This window comes from Euphorbia lathyris, chromosome 3 (genome assembly GCF_963576675.1).
Source record: "Euphorbia lathyris chromosome 3, ddEupLath1.1, whole genome shotgun sequence".
NCBI classification, from domain to species: Eukaryota; Viridiplantae; Streptophyta; class Magnoliopsida; order Malpighiales; family Euphorbiaceae; genus Euphorbia; species Euphorbia lathyris.
The window spans coordinates 13,909,705-13,922,844 of record NC_088912.1 but is presented as its reverse complement, the minus strand read 5'-3'; the positions used below and the strand labels follow the sequence as shown (position 1 = coordinate 13,922,844).

Sequence of the window (13,140 nt, the reverse complement as noted above, 5' to 3'; positions counted from 1 at the left end):
CACAGACACGAAACAAGAAACGCTACTAAAGGGAAGTGTCCGTGTAACATAGTTCTAATAAATATTGGTTAAAGAATTTAATTCCGTCAATACTTTCATTGGCACATCATCCTATTGTTTTACTTTCTAATTTGATGGAAAATGCGTTTTAAGTCAGAAATATCATTTTTTAAAATGGGAATCTAAGTTCAGTGTCATGAGTTACTACTTGAATATATAGACTTATCCTCACAAATGCTTGCTTCAATGTGTATTTTCCAAAGAATTCCTGATGTAATCTACATCTGTTAAGATGGGATTTCTTAATAAAATGATTATCCTTAACAACACAAAATAAAATTCACAAGTAACAGAACATAATTTGACAGCAATAGTTGGTATATTTGATGTTTCATTATCTCCAAAAGAACAAAAAACATGTCGATTTTCTTATAAAAAGTGAGAAAAAAAACCACTAAAAAGCTTCAAATTTTCTAGAATTTTAAGATAACCTTAACATTCATAAAATTTAGAACCGAAGAAATCAAGTTTCTGAAGCTGCTATAGAAGGACCGGAAAAGCTGCTATTTGCCCCTTCGCTTCTCTTTATCCCGTTAGAAAGAGCTAAAGCTATTTCTAGCATTACGTTAGAAGGAAAAGAACCTATAGAACGAGCGTAAAAGCAGCTATTTGTACCGTTAGAACTCGCTCCAAAGCTCCTATTTGATCAAGTCCAAAGCTCCTATTTGATCAAGACAGTCCCGTAAACAGAGAAATTCTTCTCCTTCATTTGATCTTCAAAGATCAATTCTTTACCAGTCTCATAGTCCAGTCCTTTCCTTTCTTTTCTGTAGTTCGTTTCCGCCTACATATATGGGATATTTTAAAAAGTGAACATCTTTCTTAGTGGCGGGGTCCGGAGAAAGAATTGGAAAGGTAATTTCACTATATTTCTGACCAGGAACAGGACCTATCACAAGAATATTTTTTTTAGTGGGGCGATAACTCTGGCCTAACAACCATGTACGATTTCTTGTAGTGTGATATGGGATATTTTAATCAGTTAGTGTTTTTTTTTCATTATGATAAATGTCTTTAGTGTTTTGATTACTCGTTAACTATGAACTACATGCATGGTTAATGTTCAACTATATTAATATTTTCAATTGTTTTATTTTTTGGTGGATCTAAATTGTTGTTTCAATTTCATATTTTCTAAGATTCACACCTTCTTGATACAATAGGTAATAAGCCCATCTAGAAAGACTATTTTTTATGGTTTTAATTTTTCTTGATAACCTGATAATTATAAGACTTACCTATTTGAATTTTCTTATCCTTTCTTCACATAATGTGAATATTGATATTGTATGTTCCAAATTGTTTGATTGTTTTATTTATCCTTTAATATTTCACTTGATTTAAAATGGATTTTATCTGACTTTTGTATCTTAAATAAAAAAACATAAAGATAGATTTTTGTGGATATTTTGCTAGTTCGCTTGAGACTCAATTGTTTAGTTTTCGACTTGGTTAGTTTAGTTGATTTTGTTTCCTTTAAGTGATAGAGCAAAGAAAATAAGGTATGGAAACCATGATTTTAACTTTGTTAATTTTGTGCAGAAAAAACATGGTGAAGAAACAGGAAGAAGATTCATGTCAATATGTGAGTGCACCAGCAGATCTTCCAGGCACTAAGAAGAACAAAAAAATATATTTTATCATTAATTGCAGAATATTGTCAGCGAAAACTATCCTGAAGATGATAATAACACATAAGTTGAGGTTTAAATTATTAATTCCTTGTTCAAATGTGCAAATCAGGAGTCATATTGTTAACATTGCTTGTTGAACATAAGATGAAAGGTTCCTTGTTGAACTGAAATGCAAATTCAACATAGGTTGCAATGATCCTATTCATGAGATAAACTATATTCTTTCTATGCTTTTAAGGCTTGGTTTTAAAAGACTTTGTAGAAGATAATATGAATCTGGTAGGATAGTGAGGAAAGGTTCGTTATTGAACTGAAGTGCAAATTCAACATAGATCCTATTCATGGGCTAAACTATATTCGTTCTATACTTTTAGGGTTTGGTTTTGAAAAACTAAAAAGCTTAAAAACTATCATATTGGAAAGTAGTACATATTGGTGTTGATTTTTCTTTTAGCAGTGCATTATCGTAAGGTAGGAGAGCTGAACCTTGAGTGCACCTCATGGTCGTGCTTGTTTTCCTGGCTATGGTACTTTGGTTGTTGATTCTAAGTAGGTTTTAATTCATGTGTATTTTAATTCATGTGTACTTAGACATATGTGTGATATTAAAATCTTCCTTTATGAATATACATTATTAATGAAAAAGATAACTCCTATTTTTGTAAAAATCTGTGAATTTACCACATCGCGTATAGCTAGACAATCTATAAGAAACAATAGGTACCAATACTTCCTTTTTTGAACATTATAATTTATTGTTATCTTTGCTAGGAAAAGGAGACTTGTATTTTTTATTTTTCATTATATCTTGTATTGGAATTGGGTGTTATATGCCACCTCAGCAGTATAGTCACCATTATGCTTTATAATTGTATCCCTAAAACACATCTATATGTGTCGTTTTACTTTTTCCTCTTCTTCATACTGTATCCAAGCTATTATATATAGCTTCCCTTTTTCCCTTTCTCTTTTAAGAGATTCTTAATGGAATTCTTCACTGATTTTACACTATTCCAGATTTTATATGGTATCAGAGCAGAATTCAAGATCCTCACGACATTTCAATGGTAAGAATTTCTTATCTACATGCTTTACAGTCTGGAAGTGAAATCGAAGAGGAAGAATTAGAAGAATCGTATTATACAGATTCTGATTCAAACATGAATCGCAATCCTGAGCGCACACCACAAGATGTGTTTGGATCTGTACATCATTCTGATAATCCAGGTCTCGTTCTCATCACTACACTCCTCAATGGTTACAATTACATTTCGTGGAGTCAGGCTATGACTCGAGCGTTACAGGCCAAACGCAAGCTCAATTACGTTTTGAAAGCAGATCTAGAACCAAGAAAAGATGCTGATACTCATGAACGATGGGAGGAAGTTGATAGTCTTGTCTTCTCATAGATCATCAATTCCATTTCTAAAGAGTATGCTACAGGTTTTATGTCTGCGACTACTGCACGAGAACTCTGACTCGAGATTAAGCAGAGATTTGGTGCGAACAATGGCATTTTGTTCTTTCATCTTAAACAAGAGGTAAATTCTATTATGCAAGGAACTTTATCTGTTACTTCTTATTTTACCAAACAGAAGAAGGTTTGGGATGAAATGATTACATTAAGGCCTTTGCCTACCTGTAAATGTGGTGAGAGTAGATCTACTATTCAAACCTTCCATGAGGAGGATCAATTGATGCAGTTTTTGGCTAGATTGAATGATGAGTTTGAACATGTGCGTAACCAAATATTGCTATTCGATCCATATCCTAGCTTAAACAAAGTGTTTTCTATGATATTACGTGTTGAGAAACAAAAGGATTTGCAAGTAGATACAATTGATTTAACACATTCAGCAAATATGGGGACCAGATATGATCCTCGTAGCAAGAAGAAATCTGTTGTTTCAAAGGAGGATAAATTTTGTGTGCATTGTCAAAAAGGAGGACATATAAAGGAAGAATGCTTCAAGCTTGTAGGCTATCCTGACTGGTTTAAAGGCAACAAGAAGAAGAAGCAGCAACAGGTATATCAGCAAGCAAATTTGATGCATGAAGATTTTGTTTCACATTGTGATGTTGACACAGGTGATCATAGAACCGGTTCTGATAAGCAAATTGTTGAGCAAATGATACAAAAGGAAGTCCAGAAGTATTTCAAAGGCAAGGGATTACAAGAAGCAGCTCATACTTCTGAGTTTACTGCTTTTGCAAATGAATATAGTGGTAATACATCAGTACCTACCTCTTTAAATGCTGTTTCATTTGTAGATAATGTTTGGATCATTGATTTTGGTGCTAGCACACACATGTGCCATGAGTTATCTCTATTCAATCAAATACACAAAGTTGCATTTCCTCGAGTGGTTTATTTACCCGATGGATCGAAACAATCAGTTACACACATTGGATCAGTATGTCTCAATTCAGTTTTGAATCTACATAATGTGCTCTTTGTTCCAAATTTCACATATAATCTGCTTTCAGTTGGACAATTGCTTACAGATAGCAATATCAACATACAATTTTCTGCTAAGAATTGTATATTGCAGGCCCTGGGTTCTAGCAAACCGGTTGCACAGGGAGTATTGATAGGAGGTCTGTATCAACTGCAGCAGCCAACTAATTTGCAGACTTCAATTTCTAGTGTCAAGCAGCATAATGTAGCTTTATCTGGTATTGAGAACACTGATTTGTTATGGCACATTCGATTAGGACATGTTTCTTCTCATAAGTTGTTGCATATGCCAAGTTTGAAATGTAAAGTTGTTGATTCCTCTTGTGAGGTATGTCATAGAGCTAAACAACACAGACTTGTATTTCCTTCGAGTGAAATCAAAACAGTTGGTGTATTTGAATTACTGCATATTGATGTTTGGGGTCCGTACAGACAAGTATCATTGACAGGTGCACGTTTTATGTTAACCATAGTTGATGATTTCTCTCGAATTACATGGACTTTTCTTTTTGCTTCAAAGGATCAAGTTCCTACTCTGCTTCAGAATTTTTTTGCCATGGTGAAAACTCGGTTTAATGCTATTGTAAAAACTGTTCGTTCAGATAATGGAACAGAGTTTGTTGGTTCCAAAACTCAATCTGTTTTTCATCAACATGGCATTGTACATCAGCGGACATGTGTTTACACACCTCAGCAGAACGGTATTGTTGAAAGAAAGCACCGATTCTTAGCTGAAACTGCACGAGCACTTCTTTTTCAAGCTAACTTGTCCAATCAATTCTGGGGAAAAGCTATGCTTCATGCTACTTTCCTTATTAACATTCTTCCTACTAAGGTTCTTAACTGGCAGAGTCCTCATTTTGTGTTTTATCATAAACAACCAACTTATGATTTACTGCGCAGTTTTGGTTGCTTATGTTATATGTCAGATACAACACCTCACAGGGATAAGTTCTCTTCCCGAGCTTTTCGTGGAATTTATTTGGGCAATTCAGCTGGTCAAAAAGGAAGCAAAATTTACAATCTCGATACACATAAACTCTGTGTTTCTAGAGATGTCCAATTTTATGAAACCAAATTTCCCGGTGTAGCTTTATCTATTGATCACTCTTCGCTACCCTTACCTTGTTTTCCCATTGGAGACATTGATACTTCATCATCCCAAGAAATTCCCATCAGTGAACCATTATCCTCTCAACATGTCCCTTCTCCTCAATTCAATGTTCAGACATCTTCTTTATCTCCTGTTACTTCCACTTCTTTAGACACACTACCCGAGCATTCTTCTACTCCATCAGATATACTTCCTACATCTGCTATCCCATCTATTATCCCAAATCGACATTCTGCTCGTGTGACTAAACCCCCTACTTGGCTTAACGATTTTGTTGTTAATACAGCTGCAGGTGATTTTTCTATGCTTTGTACATTCCCTCACACTTTGTTCTTGGCAAATATTGTTAAAGTCAAGGAACCTACAAGTTTTGCTGAAGCAAATCAAGACCAGGAGTGGAAGGAAGCTGTGAGGAAGGAAATTGAGGCATTGGAAACTAATGATACTTGGCAATTGACACAATTACCCAAGGGAAAACAAGCAATTACCAGTAAATGGGTGTTTAAGATTAAATACCATGCTGACGGGAGTGTTGAGCGTTATAAGTCCAGGTTCGTTGCACGGGGTTATGATCAGAAGTATGGTGTCGACTACACCGAGAGTTTTTCTCCGGTGACCAAAACAGTTACAGTTCGTCTGTTCCTGGCGATTGCAGCTGCCAAACAATGGCCAATACATCAGGTGGATGTCAATAACGCGTACTTACATGGGTTTGTTGATGAGGATATCTACATGATTCCTCCTGCTGGTTATACCAAGGCTTTACCTGGTCAGGTATGTAAGCTTAAAAAATCTTTATATGGCCTTAAACAGGCGGGACGACAATGGTACAAGGAATTCACAACTTCTTTACAACAATTGGGATTCCAGAAATCTATGAATGATTATTGTCTTTTTACTCGAGTGCTGGAAGAGAATTTCACTGCAATTGTGATTTATGTTGACGATATGTTGTTGACAGGTTCTTCACTCTCACAAATTGTTGATGTGAAACAAGCTTTTCACAATCAAAGACTTAGGAAATGCAAAATATTTCCTTGGGGTAGAACTTCATAGATCAGACAAGGGCATTATGCTATCACAATGCAAATATATTCATGATTTGCTTGTTGATACATGACATATAGATGCAAAAGCTGTCTCAAGTCCATTTCCTAGTTGTATTAATCTTGATCACACTGATCCTATTTCAGAAAGTTTCTCTCAGCCAGAACTATATCGAAGAGTGATCGGGCGACTACTTTACCTAGGATTTACTAGGCCGAATATTGCTTTTATCACCCAACAACTCATCCAATTTATGCAACATCCAACTGAGTTACATTGGCACTCGGCAATTCATGTTCTCAAATACTTGAAAGGCACGAGTTCATTGGGATTATTTTACTCAAGCAGCAATAATTTCTTATTAACCGGTTTTTGTGACTCCGATTGGGGGCGTTGTAAGATCACCAGGAAATTTGTAACGGGTTACTGTGTACTTCTTGGCTCAAGTTTAATTAGTTGGAAGTCGAAAAAGCAATCTACTGTGAGTAAGTCATCAGCTAAAGCCGAATACAGAGCCATGGCTACAACTGTGTGCGAATTGAAGTGGCTGAGTTACTTATTGCCAAAGTTTCAGCTTACAGTTTCACTTCCTATTCCTCTTCATTGCGACAACCAAGCAGCCATATATATAGCCGCGAATCCTGTCTTTCATGAGAAGGTTAAACACATCGACATTGATTGTCATGTGGTTCGTGAGAGTGTGGTGAAGGGGTTTATTACTACGCCATATATTGCTACACATAACCAACTTGCAGATTTACTTACCAAGAACATTTCAGGATTTCAGATGCAGCCAGTTCTTGTCAAGTTGGGATTGTTTCCTTTGACACCATCCACAACTTGAGGGGAGGCTATTGGAATTGGGTGTTATATGCCACCTCAGCAGTATAGTCACCATTATGCTTTATAATTGTATCCCTAAAACACATCTATATGTGTCGTTTTACTTTTTCCTCTTCTTCATACTGTATCCAAGCTATTATATATAGCTTGCCTTTTTCCCTTTCTCTTTTAAGAGATTCTTAATGGAATTCTTCACTGATTTTACACTATTCCAGATTTTATATCTTGCCTTTAAAAAGAAATGTACTTTTGAATCTATATTTTAGTTTTTCTTGAAATATGGAAACAATGTCGAATAAATATGAAGTGTCGGTCTGGTTCGGTTTTGTTAGGTTCTTACTTCTCCCATTAGTGCAATATACTTTTGAGTGTTCTCCTTGTTGTCCCTTTCAACACGTCTCTCGCTCATTTATCGCTATAACGTTTGACTCTTAGAGGATAGTAAGAAGACCTTTTTCATGTCCTTCCAATTTAAATGATATTATGCATTCTGTTTTGATTAGAAACTATAATGCATTTGTGCTTTCTATTATAAATTACAGATGTTCGAACATTTAACTTTCATGTTAAATGTAGGATGTTCTTAAAGATGTTACGTTAAAAGCCACTTATCACGAAACACCCATAAAAGGAAACCTTGTCCGCAAAAAGAAACGAAATCAAAGATCAACGATGTGTTTCTCTGACTTGAAATTCCCATGCAGGAAATGAGAGTAACTCATCTAATTTGCCTCCTTCAATTATCTCTCTCTATATTCAAGCCGTTTCCATAGGTTTGCATCTTCTGATTTCTTCCTCTTCAATCTAATCTAAGCTCTGTTGTGTTCAAATCATTCACCTATTTGATTCTAAGTTAATTAATTTTCAATTTTAAATCTCTGTTGTTCTCAATTTGGGTCTGATATCCTCTGTTCAGTCTCATATTTGGGTCTAATCATCCATGAATCTTATTTAACTATATTTGGCTTAAAATATAAGCTGATTTCCATTATTGACAAATGAATTCAGGCTGCTGCTATGGGTTTTAACCATCTGTTTTTGTTCTCTTAGATCAAATCATTGAGTTGTTTCCAGCTTTGGTGGTAACTTTATCATGCGTCTCACCAAGGAAGTTCAAGTTTATTCTTATCTGTTATCATGTTACGGAACTCAAATTGATAGTTGCAACTTTTCAAAGAGTAATGAGTGTTCCAGAATATGTAAGTGAGATTGCATGGTGGGGAAACAACAGAGAGATCCCATATCAAAGAAGAGCACATGGAGAGCCACACAGAAGTTACAGTTGGTGCATGCAGACATTTGCGGTCCGATCTCTCCAGAGTCCAACAGTAAGAAAAGAGGTGGAGAGTTTAATTCTGAAGAATTTAATGAGTTTTGCAAGCAGCATGGCATTAAAAGGCAATTAACAGCAGCGTACACTCCCCAACAGAACGGTGTGGCAGAACGGAAAAACCGAACCGTGATGAATTTGGTTAGAAGCATGCTGTCAGAAAAGAAAATACCAAAGACTTTTTGGCACGAAGCTGTTAATTGGGCAAATCATGTATTGAACAGGAGCCCTACATTAGTAGTGAAGGATATCACACCAGAAGAGGCATGGAGCGGAACCAAACCAGCAGTAGCGCATTTCAGAGTTTTTGGTTGCATTTCACATGTGCATATCCCTGATGAAAGAAGGACAAAGTTGGCCAACAAGAGTTTTTCTTGCGTTCTCTTAGGTGTCAGTGATGAATCAAAGGCATATCGCTTATATGATCCAATCTCAAAACGGATTGTAGTAAGTCGAGATGTCATTTTCGAAGAAGATAAACAATGGGATTGGGACAAAAGTTTTGATGCACAGATCTTAGTGGACTTGGAATGGGCAGATGATGATAATTGCGATGTTTCGATCGAAGATGATGTTATCAGTCATGAAGGAGGCATCGATGGAAACTCAGAAACAATGAATGATGAGCCAAACTCAGCATCATCTTTTAATGCATCATCAGGAGATTTAAATGGAAGAGGAGGAAGAAATCGACAAGCCGCAGCTTACTTGCAAGATTATGTGACTGGCGAGGGGTTTTCAGATGAGGACATTGAGGTTAACATAACTCAAATTATGACTGCAGATCCAATTAGTTTTGAAGAGGCTGAAAAAAATCCTAAATGGAGGTCAGCAATGGATGCGGAAATGGAAGCAATTGTGCGAAATAAAACATGGAAACTAACTGAGTTACCTACAGGTGCCAAGAAAATCGAAGTAAAGTGGATTTATAAGACAAAATTCAATGAACTTGGAGAGGTGGACAAATACAAAGCGAGGTTGGTGGCGAAAGGTTATTCATAAAAATAAGGAGTGGATTACACCGAAGTTTATGCACCAGTAGCAAGGATGGATACGGTTCGCATGATTATTGCCTTAGCAGCTCAAAGAAATTGGAAGATTTTCCAACTTCACGTGAAGTCGGCTTTCCTTCATGGCGAACTAAGTGAAGATGTCTATGTAGAGCAGCCAATGGGATATATGCAGAAAGGGAGTGAACAGAAAGTGTATAAATTGCAGAAAGCTCTGTACGGATTGAAACAAGCTCCACGAGCTTGGTTCAGTCGACTTGAAGCACACTTTATAAGCGAAGGATTTCAGCGATGTCACAGCGAACAAACCTTGTTCACTAAAACAAGTAGTAGAGGTAAAATCCTTATTGTGAGTGTTTATGTGGATGACTTAATTTATATTGGTGATGATGATATTATGAAGCATGAATTTAAAGAGTCTATGCTAAGGGAATTTGACATGTCTGATTTGGGGGGGATGAGATTTTTCCTTGGCATAGAAGTCTTACAAACTACTGATGGGGTATATATATGTCAAAGGAAATATGCATTGGATGTTCTAAAACGTTTTGGTATGGAGGATAGCAATGTTGTTTGTAGTCCTATTGTTCCTGGCTGTAAGTTGCATAGTGATGAAGGAGGAATCAAAGTTGATGACACCTACTTTAAGCAAATAGTAGGAAGTCTGATGTACCTCACAACCACCAGGCCTGATATGATGTTTGTTGTGAGTTTAATTAGTCGCTACATGTCTAAGCCTACAGAGTTGCATTTGCAAGCAGCGAAAAGAGCTCTCAGATACTTGAAAGGGACGGTGAACCACGGAATATTTTACAAAAGAGGTGAAACTAAAGAGTTCCTAGGATTCACTGATAGTGATTATGCTAGAGATGTTGATGACAGGAAAAGCACCTCTGGATATGTTTTTTTAATGAATTCAGGAGTTGTTTCATGGTCTTCAATGAAGCAACCAATAGTCACATTATCAAGTACTGAAGCTGAATTTGTGGCAGCTGCAGCTTGTGCGTGTCAATCTGTTTGGATGAGGAGAATACTAGAGAAACTGGGACATGAGCAAAAGGGAAGCACTACTGTGATGTGTGATAGCAGTTCAGCCATCAAACTTTCCAAGAATCCAGTTATGCATGGCAGAAGTAAGCACATAGATGTTCGTTTCCATTTTTTACGTGATTTGGTTAAAGATGGAATTATCAAGATGGAATTTTGTGGAACAAAGAGTCAAGTTGCTGATGTAATGACTAAGCCACTGAAGTTGGAAGATTTTCTGAGATTGCCATAGATGTTAGGAGTTTGTGAAGTGCCAATAAACTAAATACATATATGTGTTTAGTTTAAGGGAGGATATGATAAGTTATTTGGTTGTTTTAGAGTTGTTAGCTAGAATAATATCTCTATTTGTTAGGAGCTAGTTGGGATAAGGTTGTTAAATTTGTTTTGCTGTATCCCACGTTTTTAGTGGGTTGTTTCTTATTTGTTCTGTTACTTGTAGGCTATTTAAGCCACCTTCTCATATGGAATAAATCAAGTCATTCTCCCAATTGTTTCTATTATATTATCAATATTTCTCTACATTTAGATCGTCGAATAGGAAAGTGTAAACCTCGACCAATTTATTCTTAAAATCAGATTATTTGTCTATATATGTAATTTTGTTTTTTAGGGAAGGAATTTAATATGATCCTCGCATTATCTCTGTTACTTGGCTTTGCCGAACATCAATAGGGATTAAATGAGAGCAAAAAGATTGTGAAATAAATTTTGGTGACCTCCAATTGTGATATTATTGTTGAGAGAAGCTGGTTTTAAAAAAAATGCAGTTTATACTATTGTTATATGAGAACTGTGATTTTTTTTTGTTAGAATGAGGATTGTTATTGTTGACAGGGGGCCGCCAGAACTACCATGACCTCGGTTAGTTTCAGGCCCCTGTCTGAAAAAAAAAATTACCGGGTGTGTTGAATTAACCCCCAAAATGGCCCATTACGTGTTAGACTTGTCCAAAATTCAAAATTTCAATATTTTGGACATGTTAGATACTCCGTAAATCCAAATTTCTAATTTTTTTGGACCTGTTAGGCCTCTCCAAATCCAAATTTCTAATTTTTTAGCTTGATAACCTCTATAAATCTAAATTTCTAATTTTTTTTCCTGTTAGGCCTCTCAAAATTCAAATTTCTAATTTTGTTTCTTTTGCCTGTTAGGCCTCATTAAATACAAATTATTTTTTTGGCCATCTTAAATCAAATTTGTAAATTTTTTTTACCTGTTCAGCCCTCCCTAAATCCAATTTTTTTTACATGTTAGGACTATTAAACGAAATCTAGCTTAATTTTGAGAAATTGTACATTAATACTTAAAAATTGGTTCTTGAACATTCAAATTATAACAGACATATATCCAAAAAAAAATTGAGCAAGTTCGATTTAGCAAAAAAAAACATTGTTTTTGCGAACGCACGTGTAAAATCGGCCCCCCAATCAAGTAATCTTGTATTCGCAACTGATTGTCGCCGATCTCAAAATGAAGTACTTTAGGATTAACATTGGTAATTTGATCGTTAACAATCTCAAAATGAAAATTGTCAAGAATTGAAGTTGTTAAGTATGGCTTTTACTATGAAACACATTTTTTTTATTTTTCAAGACTGTCTTTTTAGAGTTTTGTCTCTCTATAAATTAACTTTGTTTCTACTCACCAAGCAACATATAAATGACCTCATGCATTTGCACATCAGTTTGTGATTAGACACCGATTAGATTCGAAACTGACTATTTCGGGTGGTCCGAATAAGGTTATCATCTTCAGAGATTCTAGGTTCGATTTTCGTATATGTCTAGGGAAGAGAAGAAATCTCATCCTACAAGGACCGATAAATCAATATTATCATATTCATGCGTACTTAGTTTTACGTGTACGTGTTCAATATTGGTTTAATTGCCGTTTGTGCCTATTCAAGCATTTATTTGGGTTAACGAATGCGTATAAGGTTATAACATAATCCAATCCAATGGTCTTAGGAGATTAAAAATGTTGCAATCTCTTCCTTTTATTGGTTTCTTACACTTTTCCTTTCCTTTTTTGTGTTGTTTAAATGAGTTTGAAAAATAAGTCTTTCATTTTGGTTCTCTGGTCCTCTCTCACGTGACCTTACTCTCTTTTCTTTTCATGAATCACCCTAATTAATAAGATTACATGACCTTCTATTTCCATGTCTGGAAGTTAGTTCTCATATCTTAATTTCTTCTCTTTTTCTCATATTCATGTGGCCTCTGCTTTTGTTTTTGTCTTTTCTAATTGCTCTTAACTGCCTTTCTTCTTCTTTTTTATTATTTTTTTGTGCCTTTTATTTTGGTTTTATATGTCTAGAGGTGCTATTACAACAAAAAACAACAAAGCCTTAGTACCGAAATGATTCGGGGTCGGCTAACATGAACCATCATATAAAACCGTGAAAATCAAGTCGTGTCAGCGACACAGATTCGCTCCCTCCACTCCGTCCTATCCACTACCATATTTTCCTCAATTCCCAATAAACTCATATCACTCTCGATCACCCTTCTCCAAGTTTGCTTAGGTCTTCCCCTACCCCTCACCACTACATCCCTTTGCCACTCTTCGGTTCTCCTAACCGGCGCATCAAACGC

At 35.8% G+C, this 13,140-nt stretch overlaps 1 protein-coding gene across 2 annotated transcripts; it reads left to right on the top strand.

The window, feature by feature from the left end:
- Window positions 1–2,162: 2,162 nt before the first annotated feature.
- On the top strand, window positions 2,163–4,568 carry LOC136221948 (uncharacterized). Of its 2 annotated transcripts, XM_066009425.1 has the most exons (3): window positions 2,163–2,921; window positions 2,999–3,920; window positions 4,247–4,568. In XM_066009425.1, exons 2-3 carry the CDS (start codon window positions 3,248–3,250, stop codon window positions 4,258–4,260), a joined length of 687 nt encoding a protein of 228 aa, XP_065865497.1. In that variant the 5' UTR covers window positions 2,163–2,921; window positions 2,999–3,247; the 3' UTR covers window positions 4,261–4,568. The 2 variants fall into 2 exon arrangements, with proteins under 2 accessions (XP_065865497.1, XP_065865496.1); XM_066009424.1 differs by having other exon boundaries at window positions 2,163–3,920.
- The last annotated feature ends 8,572 nt before the right edge of the window (window positions 4,569–13,140 follow it).